Here is a 17,227-nt window from a genome sequence, read left to right as displayed (position 1 = left end):
TTTCTACTCAACAATTATCAACTGCAGCAAAGCCCTGTTAAACAGTCCCTGAATTAGACACTGCCTGATTTGTCGCTTCCATGGCTAGGGGATTAAAGCAGGGGCTACAGCCCAGAGGGGTTAAGCACACTGGTACTGAAAAATTGTATTTGAAGGGCTGTGAGTCTGGGATCTGCCACGGTACTGTGTAGGTTTGATCTCAGCCTTGCTGGAGACGACCTTGTACAGCCTCTCAATTATCCTTTCTGAAAGAAAAATCAGCAGTTACCTGATGAATTAAAAATACGGGGCCCAGTTCAATAACAGGTTTGTTAAACACGCCCGATTATCAATTACGAGCAGAAGAGCTAAGGTTTGAATTGGAAGTCTCTTGACTTCTGAATTAAAGAGCAATTTGAGGGGATGTTTTTCTCTTAAGCCGCAGTACTATCAAACAAGCCCATGCATAATGAGTCCTGGAGCACCGCTTGCAAAATCTGAGACCTGTAATTACAGGTTAACAACCTCATGCTCACTGCCCACTTCCCAGCACTTCTGGCTTACCGCCAGCTTTTTCTCTCCTGAAAATATTCAGACGTTTCTATTTCTTCTATTTTCTACCCCTAGGAGAAGGTTAAATATCACCCAGAAGGGGAGGCAGGTGAAGAACGAGGGAAAGGAGCGCACAGAGGCTGCGAGATCTCAGTTCAGGCTGGCTTTCTGACAGTCTGCACGCATTTTACATGATGCACCATCTCTGTTAGCCATTTCCCAGATATTCTGACTACACCAAGCCTGATGCTGCCCATGGAGTCCCAGCAGCTCAGTGACCCTGGCAGCCTGTTGTCGTCACAGGGGCTGTATTCCTCGCCTCAGCACACGCACACGGATCTGCAGCTGGCAAAGGGCACCTCTTGCTGCTGCCACGGAAAGCTCCAGCGCATCACCAGCCCCATCCTTGGCTCTCCAGGGTTTTTCTTGGCTGTGGAGGGTCCGGATGATGTGGGATTAAGGGGTGGCAGTTCCTCCGCTGCAGCTGATGTGATTCAGAGTTGAAGTGGCGATGCCAGGGTTCACTAGAGTGGATTTGCTGCCTAAAGAAGAAACATCTTCCTCCCCTGAAGCAGCTTACTCATCAAGCACAAGTGAATCCCAAAGGATCACAGCCAGTAACCAAGAGACAAGCTAGGTGCCATCTTTGACAAGAGGCACAGACAAAAGCAGGAAGAATCTGTTGCAGAGGTGCAAGCTGGGAAGTAAAATCAATTGGGCAGAGCTACTCTAGAACTAGGTTTCATCAATTATTTTAACCCTTTGTGATAGAATTGATTAAGGGATGCCGTTTGGTGTCTACAACCAGGAGCCAAACTTGAACAATAAGGGACAGAGCCCTAGGAAATCTGAAAGCTTTACTAGCTTGGGAGGGATGGGAAGCTGAGCAGGGAGCCCTTGCTCGAATGGAGCTATTAATGGCCTTCACCACGTTTCAGAACCAGCATAAACACAATTTAAGTTAAAAGAAACACATACCACAGCTCTGAGATCCACCAGAGGGCACAGAAGAACAAAGGGAAATAAGGGTTCAGCTCAGAGGCCTGCACGTGGCTGCCCTGCACCCCCAGCTCAGTCCTCCCACCCAGCGCACCCCGTGAGGGCTCAGGACACTACACTTTAGAGAGATTTAATTTTTATTTTAACATTCATTCAAAGCGGATTTACTGCTGTTTATATCTGGACACAAACAGGACTGTTTTTAGCAAAACTATCCCAGTTTAGCTGACATTTTTCTCTCTTTATACAGAGAGGTTTACTGTGTTAGGCAAAGGACAACCTTAAAGGGAGATCAAACAGGAAGCTCGGCTCTAAAAATAGAGGCGGTTCAACTTCCAAAATGGCAAGTCAGCGGACATGCTAAACATAGGCTGGTGTTATAATATTTCACTTTTATTTCTAAGAACAACAACGATTAAAAAAAAAAAAAAAAAAAAAAAAAAAAAAAAAAAACATAGGAAGGGAGCATCAAATGCCATCTTTTTGTTTATTCTACTGCCCAGAAGTCCGGGGATCAAGGCTCACTGCAGGCACTCGGGGGAAGCTCCCCACCAAGGCAGGTGGCTGCACCCATCGTGTTTTAGCCCAGCACCAGTTAGTGACAGGAGCTAAACCAGAGGAAAAAAGAAGAAAAATAGGAAGTTCCTCCCCATCTCTGTGAGGGAGGAGGACAGCTGGGTTAGGTTTCTACCGGTTCAGCTTTGTGAAGCTCACTGCAAGAAAGAGCAAAGCCCGGGCCAGCAAGTAGGGAGTGAAGAAAGAGAAGCACAGGACGCCAATTTAGATCTGTTTAATTGGCAAGGCCAAAAAAATGTGTTGTTAGATGCGGTGCCAATGGGCAGCACAGGGGATAGAGATGCTGTACCAGGGCACACGCTGGGCAGCAGCAGCAGAAGCTAGACGCTGGCCTGGCTGACAACGTGGTGGTCTGGCAGGGGCACAGCACAGGAATTGAAGGGACAAGTTTCTATCTTCAGAAAATCTCGCAAAAATTTTTATCACAATTAAGAGCTTTGCTGCTTTCTGCTTTCCTTGGATCGTTATACAAGTTAAAAGTTTCAAAGCTTTTCACCACAGCTTGTGAGGAGAACAAAGCAACTAAACGAAGGGAACCAACCATCTTCCATCCACATAAGCATTATGGCCCACTTCAGTCTACACCAGATTTTAATAGCAAAATTCATGACTGATTGCATGTTCTTTGCTACTCCTATACTTTATTTTTAAATTCTATTAATAAACTCTTAGTGAGTTAATTAAAAAAAAAAAAAAAGTTTGTGAGTTGTTAGACCACCCCATGAACAGCCTAAGTCCTGTACTTGCACTGCTCCCACTGACACAATGCCTGGCTGTGCACGGTGAATTCCACACAACAATGCTGCTGATCCTACAGAAGTGACCGCTGTGGTCACAACTTTAACCTCTTCAGCTCAGGGATCACAATAACTGAAAGTCTTCCCCCCTGCTTAAAATCCTCAGCATGTGTTGAAATCACCCCTTTTGTCAGTAGCCTGGATTGCAAGCCCAGCTTTGGAGACGAAGGGAGATTCTGGCACACAAAGCTGCGCCTACAAGGGGACTGCTCCAGCCTAGCACCACAACGTTAAGTTCTCTGAACTTCTAGAAGCCTTTTAAACAAGGGAGTAGGAGAATATGAAAGGAAGAAAAAGAAAGGCACAAAGTCTCCAATACAAAAGGACATGAAGATACAATGCAGATCTAAAAACAACTGCAAGTGTGCAAGATTTTTGGAATAAAGTAAAAATACGTAATACTTAACTAGATACTGCTGTGCACTTATTCTTTAAGTAGCCCTGTGCATTTACTAGCATCACAATACAGCAGCATGGCATGCCAAGAGTGAAAACAAGACTGCACAATAACACTCAAACATTTAGTACAGATGGGGTAGATGTTTAAGGAGATGTTAGGAGGGCCAACAACTGTCAAATTTTAAGTCAACTTATGAAGAGATAACGACATTATGTCCCTCAGAACTGGTAATCAGATCCACCTTAGACAACTAAATTATAAAGCCTAGTTGTTATTAAATTACAACAGAGGTCTCCTTCTTTCAAGGGTTGTCTCAAGTCCCTAAGTAGGCCAGCAATTCCTTTCCTCTTCTCCCTTTGTGTTCTTGGCTCAAAGCCATTTCACAGATGAGACAAATTCCAACAGCTGAAATGAGTCCATTGTTTCAGGTTGCGAGAATACGCTGGATATCTTTCATATCAGGTAGGTGTCTCGTTGTAACTATTATCCCAACTGTGCAGTTTCAAGTGTTTGTTCTTTAAAGCAAAGCTACTGTACGGGAAGAGTGTTTTATCCATGCACACTATACATGGGTGCTAACACACTGGTCATAAACATTATCAAACTAAGTAACAGCTGGTATCCGCATTTTTAAACAATGAAAGTAAACCAAAACAAAATGCCAACAAGTAATGGTAGTTTCTTTGGAAGTCTGATTAAATTTAAAAGAGGACACCTGTGCTCAATTAAGTACAAAGAGCAAACAAAAGAAAAATCACTATTGTTTTTCCTCCCTATTATTGCTACAGACTAGAGTTTTTGAAGTGAAATTTAAGAATCTAGTCTAACAAATGTCATAAGTCCTTGTGACTTACAGGTGCCCAAGCTGATACTTTCTATTCATAATGTGATTATTGTGAGATTTGAGAAAAAAAGTTGAGACCGAAAGCTCAGTACCTTCCTCTGGAATTTATGTGCTTTGAAAAAACAAACAAACAAAAAACACCACCTCTTTAATAGGTTCTGTAGCAAATGTACTTACCCGATTCTAAGAAGAAAAGAGAACAAAGGATAAGTTGAAATAGCAGCAGCATACTATTATGATGAGCACTTAAAAATAAACACTAACAAGTTTACGCAGAACACAACATTCTTCAAGCTATGTTCTCCATCAACTCCCACACATTCAAACACAGCTATGATCACTCCACATTTGCAAAACATAAATTCCACTTCCAGGTTCAGCAAGGCTTTGAAAAACTTTTGAAAACCCTGTATTTCAGAAACACAGCCACCTGGTGGTCCATATCTGAGGAGTCTGCCAAAAACGCAGCAATGGTCATGGGAGATATTAATAAAATAAAGAATTTTTCACCTGCTTTACTTGAACATTACAAAGTGAGTGCAACACATATATTAAGGTAAAAGTGTGTGTGTGGGGGGGGGGGGGGGGGGGAAGGATCAATGATACGCACTATGAAGGTTGTTCACCAGTGTTTCCTGAAGTCATTAGTACATAATCCAGAAATTAGAGATGGGAATTGCACCCATTTGCTCTCAGTCTCAATGTAACAGTTGCATATAGCACAAACTCCACGGTGACTGATGATAACCCATAATAACCTTTTTTTTTTTTTTAAAGGTATAACTTAGAGTCGATTCCCCAAATATTTTAGACTTAAAAAAAGAAAAACCCACAATCAAACAGAAGTTTCCACCTGTGATGCCAGAAGTCATCAACTGTATTCAAAATATAAAAATCAGCAGGTGACAATGTTATGGCCCAAATTACAGGCTCAGTACAATGACTCCAAATGGAGTTTGTCCAAACACAGTACAAAAAAAAAGAATGACGTGCAGTATCTGGCCCAGACCATACGGATGGATTGCTGAACCAGCTGTGAGAAACAGCACACTTTTACATTTAATTTAATCTAAAAGTTAATTATGATTGTTATTCCTGCTCCATTGTTTCATAAATCTAATTTTATTTATAAACATCCTCCTGCTTTGCTGGCCATGTACACAGGAATCTCCACCCCCTAATATTTCAGGGGACATCAATCTTGAGGAAATGCAACTCCCACACTTTGACTGTTACACAGGAAAAACAGCGCTGTTATGCAACACGACGCCGTTCCAAAACATCTCAGAGCCTCAGCTCCGGCAGTTTCAGAAACAGAAATGGCAGCTTATCAGCTATGGAGCAAATCCACAGAAAATTGCATACGAGGGCCATGCACCAGGCTTTCCCACAGCAAGGAGAGGCATTCAGTATCTACAAACGTGCACACGCAGGTATTTAGAAAAGCCATAAAAGTTAGAACTTCCGATACCCTCGTGTTATTTCCTAATTTAACTGCAGATTGACCAACAGAAATGCTACTAAATAAGCACTTCCCACATCACTTTGACATTTTCTCCCAGAGAGGTATTTTCCAGGCCCTATAAAATGACCATAAATTAAGCAAGTTTTGTTTGTGAAGGAAGGTTATTGGAGATAACCTCTCTTCCACAGATAACCCCAGCCAGCAGAAATGCAGCAGAAGTTCCTCTCCTTTGTTTTTCTTAACTACAGCTTTCCCAGACTCAATATCCCTATTGATTATTAAACTCAAGAGTAATTTTCAAAAATTCTTCTTTCAGAATGCAGTAACTGGACTAGTTTAAAAGACTAACTCCTGTTAAAATGGAAGTAAATAACAATAAATTCTAGGTAACAAGAATGCAGTTAAATGTCTCTGAAGGACTGCAGCTAACAACTCCAGAGCTCAGCTAGCTTCACGGTGATGACTTAGCAGAGTGCAGCATCACTTTTCTGTAATGATTTTAGAGAAAGCATAAATAACACATCCATCTTAAGTAAAAGGAGATTTCAGAGAAACATACTGTGTAATCTCCTACTCAAAATGTAGCTTTCCTTAAATTTTTTTCTTTTGCCAAAATTGCTAGGAAACGTTTGATGATTGCAGTCACCACTCCTCTGTTTTGTGTCTTATCAAAGACAGGCAGTTCGCAAAGCTTTGTGCTCAGTCTCTCAGCAACCCTTCCTCCACACGCTGACCTGGCCTGACACTGATAAAGTCTGAGGAGAGCACAAGCAAAAGGTGATGGGGCTCCCATCAGACATTTTACAAACAGATGCTCTACACCAGATTCAAAAAAAGGAACTCGATCAATGCAACTGCTGCTTTCCAAGATCACAAAAGTATATTTAGGACACCTGTTAAGAAGAGCAAAAGCATTCACTCTCCTTCAGATGGCCAATTATCCAGCATGAGATCAGAGCGTGGTCAGCACAACTACTAATTAGGGTTTCCCCCAGCCTTTTTAATTTACAAATTGCTTCTCCATGCCTTCTCCCAGATTCTGAGAGTTATCACAAATGTCTACAAACACAACTGGGCAAGTATTTCAAAGCAATTCCGCTCTGTATAGAGTTAATCCAGTGCATTCAAAATAACTTACCCACTAATAGCTTCACATCTCTGACGGTGAAATCCGGGTCAGGCATTCTGTAATTAGCAAAGAAAGCAATGTTAAATACTGTCAGGATAAGTATGGTTACACATTCGTTACCATAATAAAAGAGAAATAAATGTATAGTGCTCTTTGTCCATTATGCAGTAGGTGGAATCAAGCAAGGCCTCACTGAAGCGTGGACAGTGCAAGTTCTAAAGGCACACAACATCCTTGCACTGGCAAATGTATGAAAGTTTCCCTACTCATAACGAATGAGGAGAGGTGTCTTTTCAAGCACACTGGCAGCACTGGAGTGAGATGAATGGGAAGGGGTTGGGGTGATTTCAATGAAATCCCAAACCTTTATGACTCGTTTCTGCTAGGCAACTCACCATGCCTCAAATATATTCCCTAAGTCTGCCAGCGGACACAAACTGAGGCATGGAAGGGTAAACCAGTTTGTTCAAAGTCACATCATCATAGTAAAGCATCGAAAATAATGAACTGAAGCCTTTGTTTTAATGACTATTCCAAATCTCCTCGCCTGACAGAAGACAGCTCAGCTGTATTTGTTGGGTAGGGAAGTTGCTATTCTATTCAGCTGGGGCTAATTCAGAGCTAAATTAAATGGAAACATAATTGCTTCATTGATGTTATATGATCACTTCTAACACAGGCAATGTCTTAGAGTTTCATGTACATCAAGTGAGTGAATTTTAAGTGTCAGGACGAGAGTAGAAGTCTGCAACCCATAGACTGGATGGAAAAAGAATACAAAAACAGTAGTGGGGTTTTAAAGTTGATTGACTTCATCTTAATGAGGGTAGTTCAAACTTCACATAGCACAAAAGCTGAGGAAGGAATTGTAATGAGAAACAGCCCTGTGGGAAGTGCCAGCTAGGTGCTCTGCCCTGCTGCCGTGGGTGGAAGATAAACAGCTTGCTTCTAGTATCAAGTACTTCCAGTACAATTCAGTTAGGAATCAGAATTATAGGGCCTATGTGCAAGCTTTTATTTAGAGTTTTTACTACTAAGAAAGCACTGAAAGGTAAAGTTAAAAAATACGCTTAGTGTCATGCATGCACCTTGAGAACTATTTGCCAGATCTTGTTTGCTCACTTACTTTTACCCTTATCACCTTCCTCTGGTGGGATGCAGAGGATGGACAATATCTTTTGTTAGGTCTCTGCCAACCCTCACATCTTTGCATTTAGCTGTAAGGGCCCCCCCAGCTTTGGAATTCACTCCCTTGCCAGAATGAAACAGCCTGAATCCACTGACCTTCAGGGTTCACTCAGGGCTCATCTTTTTATCCAAGCACTAGGAAGGCAGAAGTAGGAGAAGGAGGAACTATCTGGGGGCAATACAAATATGCCAGGCTTATGTTCAAATACCAAAGCTTGCCTTTATTTTAGGTCAGATGCATAGATGGGCAATCTTTTTCACATCTGTAGGAATCAAAATAAAATTCAAGAACCAAAAGAGAGAACAACCCCAGATGCATACAAACAAATCTACTCTGAGAGCTCCAGCGGCAGCTGACAATAAACTTTACCCAGACTGGAAGAATACAATCCTCCCTAACAGTAAAATTACTTGTTTAGCTCTTTGGAGAGCACACCTGGCATATCCTTGTTTTTTCCTCTGCAGTCTCAGGATGTATCATACATTAGAGAAAACGAACACCAAGGGAAGGATTTCAGGCTTGAACACAGCAGGTTTCAAGTACAAGAACCCATTTTGTAGCTGGGTTACCTTGGGAGGTCCAGCTTTGATTCAAACCAATTCTGCTGGCTGCTGAGACCACAAATGACTGTACTACTTCATCTCCAGACTCGCTCAGCATAACTGCCACACTCACTATTATACAATTAGGGCTGCTTTGCTACTGCTCTGTGATGGCAGAATTTTTTTTTTTGACTGTCACTAGTCCTATACTAATCGGTAAGTATTAGCTCATTTGTTTTTCTGAACATAAATCCAAATCACCAACAAGGCAGAACTGAGCAGATATTTGCTTCTCACTGTTATGCAAGGTTCAGGCAAATTAATCTCATGTAAAAAAGCCTGTAAATGCTTCCAAAGATTTCACATCAAAAAAAATAGTTGTGAAGAGTAGTATAGCAGGGTGCCTTGACTTTACGCCAAAATATACCATTTGGGGTAGAACAATACAATATGGCAAACTACCCACTGACTTAAAGCAACCAGAAACAATTACACCTACCTGAAGCTGTGGGAGAAATTGTAGCCTTGAGGTTCAGAAGCAAAATTACCCATTTCTCCATGTACACACACACACACTCCTGGAGATTTCTACTTAACTGCATTTGAGGAGACTTTCAGCATTCTGTTATACACAAACCATGCTACCACAAACAGAAAATGCAAACGCCTTACCGTGCAGTGGTGCAAACTTGCATTTTATTGAGAGTTTAAAGATTTGCTAGAAAGTCTCCTATTCAAGTCCTTAATAGGATGAGCTCTGGATAGCAGATACAACATCTTTTCAAACTGAGTTCTCCCTCTGGGTTACAAGAATAGAAACAGCCAAAAAACTCTGAGAGATACAAATTATCTTTTGCTAACAGATCACAGGTGGACCTTTCTGCCTATAGGCATACAAGTAACATCTCATAATGGTTAAAAAATATACTTGAAAGCAATTTTCAAAGTTTCATTATATTTTTTCCTCATTCATCTTATTTTGTACCATTTCAGAGTGCCTCCAATCACAGTAACCAAACTGTTCAGCGAGGATTTGTACATTTGCCAGCCACAGACATGCAAGCTGACTGCTTAACAGCAAACAAGTGGAAGCACATATCATCAGCTAATCAAAACATCAGAAATGTAAAAATCATCTTATAGTGTAGATTTTATAGACCACTGAATCTCAAAAGTCGCCCTACACATACATGGATCACTTAATCTACCACATATGATGAGCACATCCTTCTCTGGACAAAGGATAGCACTGCTGGACAAGACCCACAAAAGCATGATTTCCTCCAGAGCCTGCAACAGAACATAAGGTTCTGGAGTTTCATCAGCAAACGACTCGAATCCCAAGGCAAACTACTCAGTCTCGTCCTAGTGATTGAAGATGGCAGACTGTGACACTCGTTATTTCAAGCAGCAAATGTCAGGATAATGAGACTAAAGGTTTCAGATCAGCTACTCAGGCAGGTGTCGATGCTATTTTGATCTCACTGGAATACAATGCACGCAGTAATGATGGATCTGCATATCCACATAAGGTATATATTGCGTGCCAGCTATCCTTGATAGATACATGTAAGAAGTGGAACTGTAAATAAAATTAAATCATGTTATCCTGCCAAGTGTCAAATAGGAAAGACTGCTCATGCATTTCACTCCTCTCATTTAAAATACACATAAATCGCATTTCCAGCCTTCTCTCACTCTAGTGGCATTTACACCCAAGCGTGTGAAATTCCTTTACAACATCATTTCAGACTAATAATTCATGCTCATTTCAGTAAAAAAAAAAAAAAAAAAAAAAAAAAAAAGAACATGAATGTCCTATACGAGATTACTGATCTACAAATTCTAACATTTTAATCCCCCAGAGCAGCCAGTAGTCAATGACTCAGAAGAGAGCAGAAATATAAATCCAGTTCAGCCAACTGACTGTGAAATGGAGAATTCCACTGATCCCATGCAGGATCCATCCAAAGCTCGTGTATCAGATAAGTTTGCTCTTACTTTTGTCCACATACTAATCGATCAAAAATAGCCTTAAAAAAGCATCAGCACACCTATTCTTTCTTCTCCAGCAGTGAATTCTAGCTACAGTATTAGGATGATAGCAGCAGTTGGTAGGAATCAGAAACTGGCTAGTCAAGCCTGGCTGCTGAAACTATTTTAAGCTCATCACAGCAAACTGAAGCTCCTTCACCCTCCAAAGCAGTGCGACAGTCAGGAAAGTGACTCCAAAACTCCTACTGTGGCTTAGTATTTATTCCTCTCCCATCTTCTCACAGTTCAGAAGTCCAAAGATGTATTATTTTAACTGCCAGACCTGCAAAACTCCAGTTGAAAAATGGAAAGTGATGCTGCACATGGTCTTGTAATTTCTTCACCTCCAGCACATTTTCTAGAACTGCTATTTATTGGACTGCTTTGAAAAAGTTTACAAGGAAAGGTAGCTTATTTTCAGTGGTCATCTTTGAGGATTGAACACCTACACATACATTCATGCTGTGTATGTGCCTGCACAAGCATTTGAGCAAGGCCATTTTTATATCTCAGCAAAATACACCTGTAAGCTGGCCTGTCCATACACCTTGGGTATGACCGCAGAAGGGACAGGTACACAGCCAAAGCCCTCACTTCTTCAAGGTCTTAACAACAATTCCCGATGACTTCCAGGAAGAGGAACAGGAAGACTGACTTTGACCACATCTAAAAATAACACATCTTGAAGAAAAGCAAGCCAACACGTGGAAAAAAAATGGTTACAAGACCCAATTACCTTGAGGAGTCTCTGAACTCCTACATCAAGAAAGACCTAAGACTACTCCCCAAAAGTCAGAATCATGCTATGATGCTTCAGTGAAAGCATCCTGCTAGCTGGATGTGGAGGGGAGCACCAGGTGGCAGCTCTCCAGACTTTGGACACCAAAATAGTAGGGAAGCCAATGACGACGCGAGCCGAGACTGGGATGTTGAAATGTCTGAAGTGGAATTGCCTCATTACAGAATCCTGAATAGTGATCTATCAAGAAGAAACAGATAGATAGCACATCTTGAGGTTACAGATGCTGAGAAACAAGGTAACTTTGTAGGTAACTTCCAGGTCCACAAGTTTTCCCAAGCCACTCTCAAGATGCAGGCAGAATCCTGAGCAAAAGGGAAATCACATCCAATGACCCCATTGCTTCAGTCAAACTTGACTAAAGAACGGGTGCTTGATTTGAGGCTGGTGGAGAACCGAGGCTCACAGATGGTGCTCAACATCTCTCTTGCTCATCTGTCAGCTTCAGAATCCCTGCAGCCATACATACCAACAAGGACACATCAAATAGGCCAGTGCAGAGTCAAAGCTTGCCTGTGAGCGCTGGCTCTGGCATCTCTGTGCAGACCTGAGAACAAGTTGCACTACGTCTGGTTCCCAACCACTCCCTAGTTTCACAGAAGCTTGTGGCTTCTTCCAAAAGAAGTTCTTGAAGCTTCTACCACCTGTCCTTTAGCAGCAGCAGACTAAAACCAATGCACATAGAGAGATCAGTTTTCTCAGATATGATTTTCCACAGTAGATGTGTCCTTCAAACTGCTGCTCCAAGAGGAGCATCAGGTGGAGAAACATACTGACTGAAGCAGCAATAATCATCAACAACAACAAAAAAACAACTCACTGCCAAGCCCAGCCAAGAAGCCAAAAGGAAGTCAGAAAAACAGAAGCTCTTCACACAGCAGAAAAAAATAAAAAACATTCTAATGGGGAAACAAACAAAGAGATGGTATCTTAATGTCTGCAATATTTTTTTAAACAAGAAACTAGACTGAGCATCCAGTGCTAAACAGAGAAACAGCAAGACTTAGTAACCAAAGGAAAAAATATTCCAATACAACATCATGGTACAACCAAATAACACTTACTGTAATTACTATTGAGTACCTATTAAGCACTCCTCGTTCAGAGTTCAACACATAAAACTGTTTTATTACAGCAGAAAGATCACAATGGCTCCTATTTTCTCTTATAGTAAGAAGACATTCCCTTATACCACAAACCCTATTTCCTTCTTTCTCCCTCTCCTTAAGTTACACTGAGGCGGCTTGAAGTTGTTAACATCTAGTTATTAAATAATTGGGACTCAGACTTTGAGGTGTTCCAGCTGAAAGTGAGTAATTGTTCTTTCACAAAATTAATTTTCTATCCTTCAGATATAATCAGTTACACAGTCAAAATTTCCAAAAGTGCCAAAGGACATTTATCCAAACTATAGATTGAGAGACTGATTAAGTACATCATTTTAGTATTTCTCTTAGACCCTGTCACTTTTTTTTTTTTAAAAAAAAAAAAAAAGAAAAACACCTTACAGGAGTCACTTATTAAAATACCAAATTATTTATGACTGGATATTAACAAAATGCAACCTCAAAAAGACTCTAATAATACCACATTTTAATGAAACGCTATTAAATATTTATAAAGCAGTAACATTTGGAAGAGATATGATTATCACGGAAAAAGACAAGCACCATTTGACTTTCCACCTGTAACGCAGAAAACAAGTGAGAAGTCAAAAACTGAAGGGACATCGTTCTGTCATTACAACATGAAATGGAAGGAAGAACATTTGAATTTTATTCCCAACTTTTATCACTGGTTTATTTTTGATTGTGTAGAACCACACTGGGTACACCTAAATTTTATAGAACTCATTATCTGCATGTTTACAGGTGGGAAATAATCATTGCCCTTCTCAGAGCTGACAGTCTTACTAACTTACTAACATTTGAGATCATCAAGGGATATCACATACAAGTGCAAAGCATAATGGTAATTTTATAAATAAATAAATAAAAACATTTATTAATCATCAAGATTTGGTTGTAACTTACTTAATTCCCAGTCCATCCTTATTTCTGAAGATAAGGGGAACTCTGAGCGCTTCTCTTTGCACATACTCAAAAGTAAAATCTGTGTGGATAAGGAATTAAAAAGAATCCAAAATAAATTACAATGGCATTGGCACCTCACGTTGCATTCTCTCAAAACACTCCCCATTTTCCTTTGCTCACCAGAGACCTCCACCATCACTTAAAGAAAAATATAAAGAGAACGCATATTTTAGGTCCAAACCGGAAACCAAATGACAGACAATACTCTCCCAGCTGCTCTCTATTTTTCCTGTTCACTGATGCATATCGAATAGAATCCAGTCAGTTTGTCAATTAAGCTCTGGCGTGAAACACCCAGGTTGTAACGAAGTACCAAATTAACAGTTAAAAACTAATCCTAACAAAATTACTGGGAATCAGCCTAGCACTTTGGTGGCAAATAAGTAGTTTAAACTTCAGTTTCTACATTATACATTTCAGGCTTTACATTTTTATTTAGGGGAAAAGTTGTGAGCGTTATTTGAACACAGCACAAAGTTCTGATTCTGTGAAGATGTCTTCTTATGCCAGGGTTATTATTACTTTCCACAGATGACATTTTTGTAATTAATCAGAAGCCTAACTGCAGGAGCCAATATACGGAAATGTTATACAGCTGCTGGCACTTGGGGAGGTGGGGAAATTGAATAGTTTTGCTGAGGCAGTCACAGAGCAGCACCCAAGCAAACTAGAAATTAAACACAAGTTTGGTATGTTAACGCTGACCAGCATCACCTTGTTGCTTCGCACAGATGTGGCCTTCCTGGGGGATTTCTTTATGCTGTAGTCTGATACCATAGTGGTGATTTGGGGATTAGAAAGTTAGAAGGCAGTGATTGGGGTGAGCAGTGCCTGCAAAACCCCACAGTCCACTTGGAGCATTTGGCCGCAGAAAGGAAAAGAATTTTACAGTGGCCACATTCTGTCTTTTCTCCTTTCTTACAGGAAAGTGACTTTTAAAGACGTTCAAAATAGAAAACAATCTTTGAATCTTCGGCAGGTAAACTATGGCACTGCCAAAACCATAGTACGTTTCATGTCTTGGAGTCAGGTACACCCCAGTGGTTTAACTTCTTCAAATTTAGCCACCAGTGCTCGTGCTACCTGGGGGAGTATGAGAATAGGCTCAAGCTTGTGTATTGGTAATGCTTCTCTACTACAAAGACTTACAGTGGAAAAAGAGGGAACAGAGGCTCAGCTCCCATGCCTACACATGGATTTCCCTCTCTTTTTACAACCTTTTCCTCCCTGCGTTCAGTTCATGATTATGACAAGAGCAGATGTAATATTCCTACCTAGAGTAACCAAAGCAGAGCACTCTGATAACGTTTTTGCAAAAACGTTACAGAAACTTTATTTCAACTAGCCTGCAAATAAGTGTAATTAATACCCCAATTAACTAAGATGCCAATTAAATATTTTTGTAGTAGATAAGTCTTCATTTCTAGTACGTATTCACCTTAAAACCAGTCTGCTTTTAGTTAAACAAATAAACTACAAGCTTCTTTATTTTTAAGGACACTCATTCAAGACAGAGTCAACAAACATCAGGAACAACAGCAGCAGAAGAAGCAGAGACAGATGCATGGCCCAACAGCCCAGAGAACAAGTAGGTATGACAAACTGCATTCAAGCCCCCAAAATCACACCACTGCTTTGCAGCATCATGAAGAAAAGCTCCAACCCACAATCCTGGCAGGAAAAAAAAAAAATCAAAGAAGAGTTATCATTAAAATAAAAACAAGACCATGGAAAGGAAAATAAATATCACTCAACCAGCTCCATGTGTTCATATAACCTGACTTTTTTCTTACCAAACACTGTCATTGTCCTAAATTCAATTCATCTCCTAGATGTATAGAAAAATAAACCAACAGCAAAAATAAAACCAGAGCAACTATGAAGGCAGACCCATTCTTCATAATGCCCCAACAAAGCATTTAAATCCCTCCTGGGGTTGAACAAAGCAGACACAGACCACAACAAAATAACAAAAGACACTCATTTATTTCCAAGTTCCCCAGAAAGTGGAAAGCTACCCAAAGATTTTCGGGCTGCTGAGCCAGGGAAGCTGTGGATTCTATTAGAGCTGGCGTGTAGCAGTGACAACCACTGGAGTGTTGGGAAAGTGAGGGAAGAACACACTCATTTTCTGGAAAATTAATTAACATTTCTGAGCTATAAAAAATAGGTGTTTGTGTTTTGTTTAGAGGAAGGTGGTGTGGCAGGGTCAGAGTTGAGCTTATCTCCTAAAGAAACACCTTCCTAACTAAGATAGCTATTTAATTTCTCCACCACATTAACTTTCCTAAGAGGAGCTTAGGAAGCTTGCTCCAAAATAACTCCAGGGGAGCATGGGGACCTTTTCTCCCCCGGAGTTTCGGCTCCGCTCCCAGAGCGAGGGGTCAGAGGGGGGGACCAGCAGCCCAGCAACCGCATCCCCGGGGCGGGCAGCGCTAGGCGGGAGGGGGGTCCAGGCTGCAGCCCCGAGCAGCGGGGACAGGAGGGGGCCGGGGCCGTACCTCGGCCGTCCATGGCTCGCACGAAGTCCCCGCCGTACGCCCGGCTCCGCAGCTTCTCCTCCAGGTCGAAGCTCCTGGCGCTGACGATCTCCTCCACGTCCGAGATGTCCTCGTCGTACCTCCTCCTGCCCAGGGCTCGCTGCAAAACACAAAGCGGGAGGAGAGCGCTCAGAACCGGGGTGGGGGACACACACACACGGTATCCGAGCCCCCCCCGCACCCTCCCCGAGCTTTGGGGCGCTCAGCACCTTCTCCATCCCCGGCACAGGTGCGGGCAGCGGGGGCGCTGCTGCTGGCGGTGCCGGTGTTGTTGTGCCGCACGTGGGGAAGGGAAGACCCCGGGGGGGGTTCGGGGGGGGTCGTCCCAGAGCCCAGCGCTCAGGTTGGGGGATTTCCATAATCCCGGGGTTTCCATAGCCACGCCGGAAGGCGCGGTTTCAAAGCAGGGCGCATTATGCAACGCTGCGAGCCGGCTGCTCCCCCCCTGCTCAGCCCAAAGCCTAGGGGGCGAGGCACTGCACCCCCCCCCCGACCCTCCCCAGGTAGGTTTCGGGGTCCCACCGACCCCTGCCCACGGACACCCCAAATAATCCCAATCCCGCCTCCCCCCGGGCTCAGCGCCCCCTCCGCAAACAATCCCGCAAAATCCCTGAAAAGGCGCAGAAAGGAAAGAGGCAGCAGCCGGCTACACACCAGTCTTCTTCCAGGGTCTTTCTCTGCCTCCATTTTTTTGGGGGGGAGTCTCATCACTTAATTGTCAACAGTTCCTCTCCGGCATTTTTTTCTTTTTTTTTTTTTTTTTTTTTTGGCCCAAACTGGGAGGAGGGCAAACAAAAGCCGGCCGGGGCTCGCCCGAAGTTTGGTCATTTTGCACCAGCGCTTTTTTTTTTTTTCTTTTTCTTTTTTTTTTTTTTTTGAGGGGGGAGAGAAAGAGGGCGGGGAGGGGGCGGCGATGTGCCCTGCCAGCGCTTCGGCATCCAGTCCCAGGAGCTGCGGCTGCCGAGGGGGTGGAGGGCAGGCGTCGCAATGGGGCCGGGGAACCGGGATGGGGGTCCCCGGGCACCGGGAAGGGGTCCTGGGGGTCCTGAGGCAGTGGGGGGGAGTTGAGGGGTTCCCCCGCAGCGCCCCAGGGCTGGTATGGGAAAGGGGAGCCCCAAAGTGGGTGCTCTTGGAGCCGAGCCCTAAAACAAGCGTGGCCGCATCCCATCCCGGTGTGGCCGCTGGGGTGCTGCCGGTTCCTGGCATTGTCGGAGCCTTCCCTTTCCCGAGCGCCGGTTCCCGTCCCTGCGGTGACGCTGAGTAAATCTTGGGACCATCTGATCGCAAGA

The 17,227-nt window shown here is 42.7% G+C and overlaps 2 protein-coding genes across 6 annotated transcripts in view; both read right to left on the bottom strand.

Moving 5' to 3' along the window:
* Nucleotides 1–16,640, bottom strand: part of KDM2B (lysine demethylase 2B) — a 101,334-nt gene extending 84,694 nt beyond the window's left edge. For 2 of the 5 annotated variants that reach the window (XM_027469652.3, XM_027469661.3), the window contains exons 1-4: nt 16,593–16,640; nt 15,900–16,038; nt 13,339–13,417; nt 6,751–6,797 (exon numbers count right to left, since the gene is read on the bottom strand). In XM_027469652.3, the coding sequence (XP_027325453.3) occupies nt 6,751–6,797; nt 13,339–13,417; nt 15,900–16,038; nt 16,593–16,625 (298 nt within the window). In that variant the 5' untranslated portion in view covers nt 16,626–16,640. Of the gene's footprint in view, nt 1–6,750; nt 6,798–13,338; nt 13,418–13,518; nt 13,550–15,899; nt 16,039–16,147; nt 16,297–16,592 lie in introns of those variants that run through there. The other 3 variants (XM_027469649.3, XM_027469650.3, XM_027469653.3) reach the window with 3 other exon arrangements.
* MORN3 (MORN repeat containing 3) overlaps nt 15,927–17,227 on the bottom strand; it is a 33,543-nt gene continuing 32,242 nt past the window's right edge. Inside the window, exon 9 of the mRNA XM_038187577.2 lies at nt 15,927–16,038. The gene's annotated coding sequence lies outside the window, so the exon portion shown is untranslated. The remainder of the gene's footprint in view (nt 16,039–17,227) is intronic.

Source organism: Anas platyrhynchos, chromosome 16, assembly GCF_047663525.1.
Source record: "Anas platyrhynchos isolate ZD024472 breed Pekin duck chromosome 16, IASCAAS_PekinDuck_T2T, whole genome shotgun sequence".
NCBI lineage: Eukaryota > Metazoa > Chordata > Aves > Anseriformes > Anatidae > Anas > Anas platyrhynchos.
The sequence above is the reverse complement of the archived record's forward strand: the minus strand, read 5'-3'. Positions and strand labels throughout refer to the sequence as shown.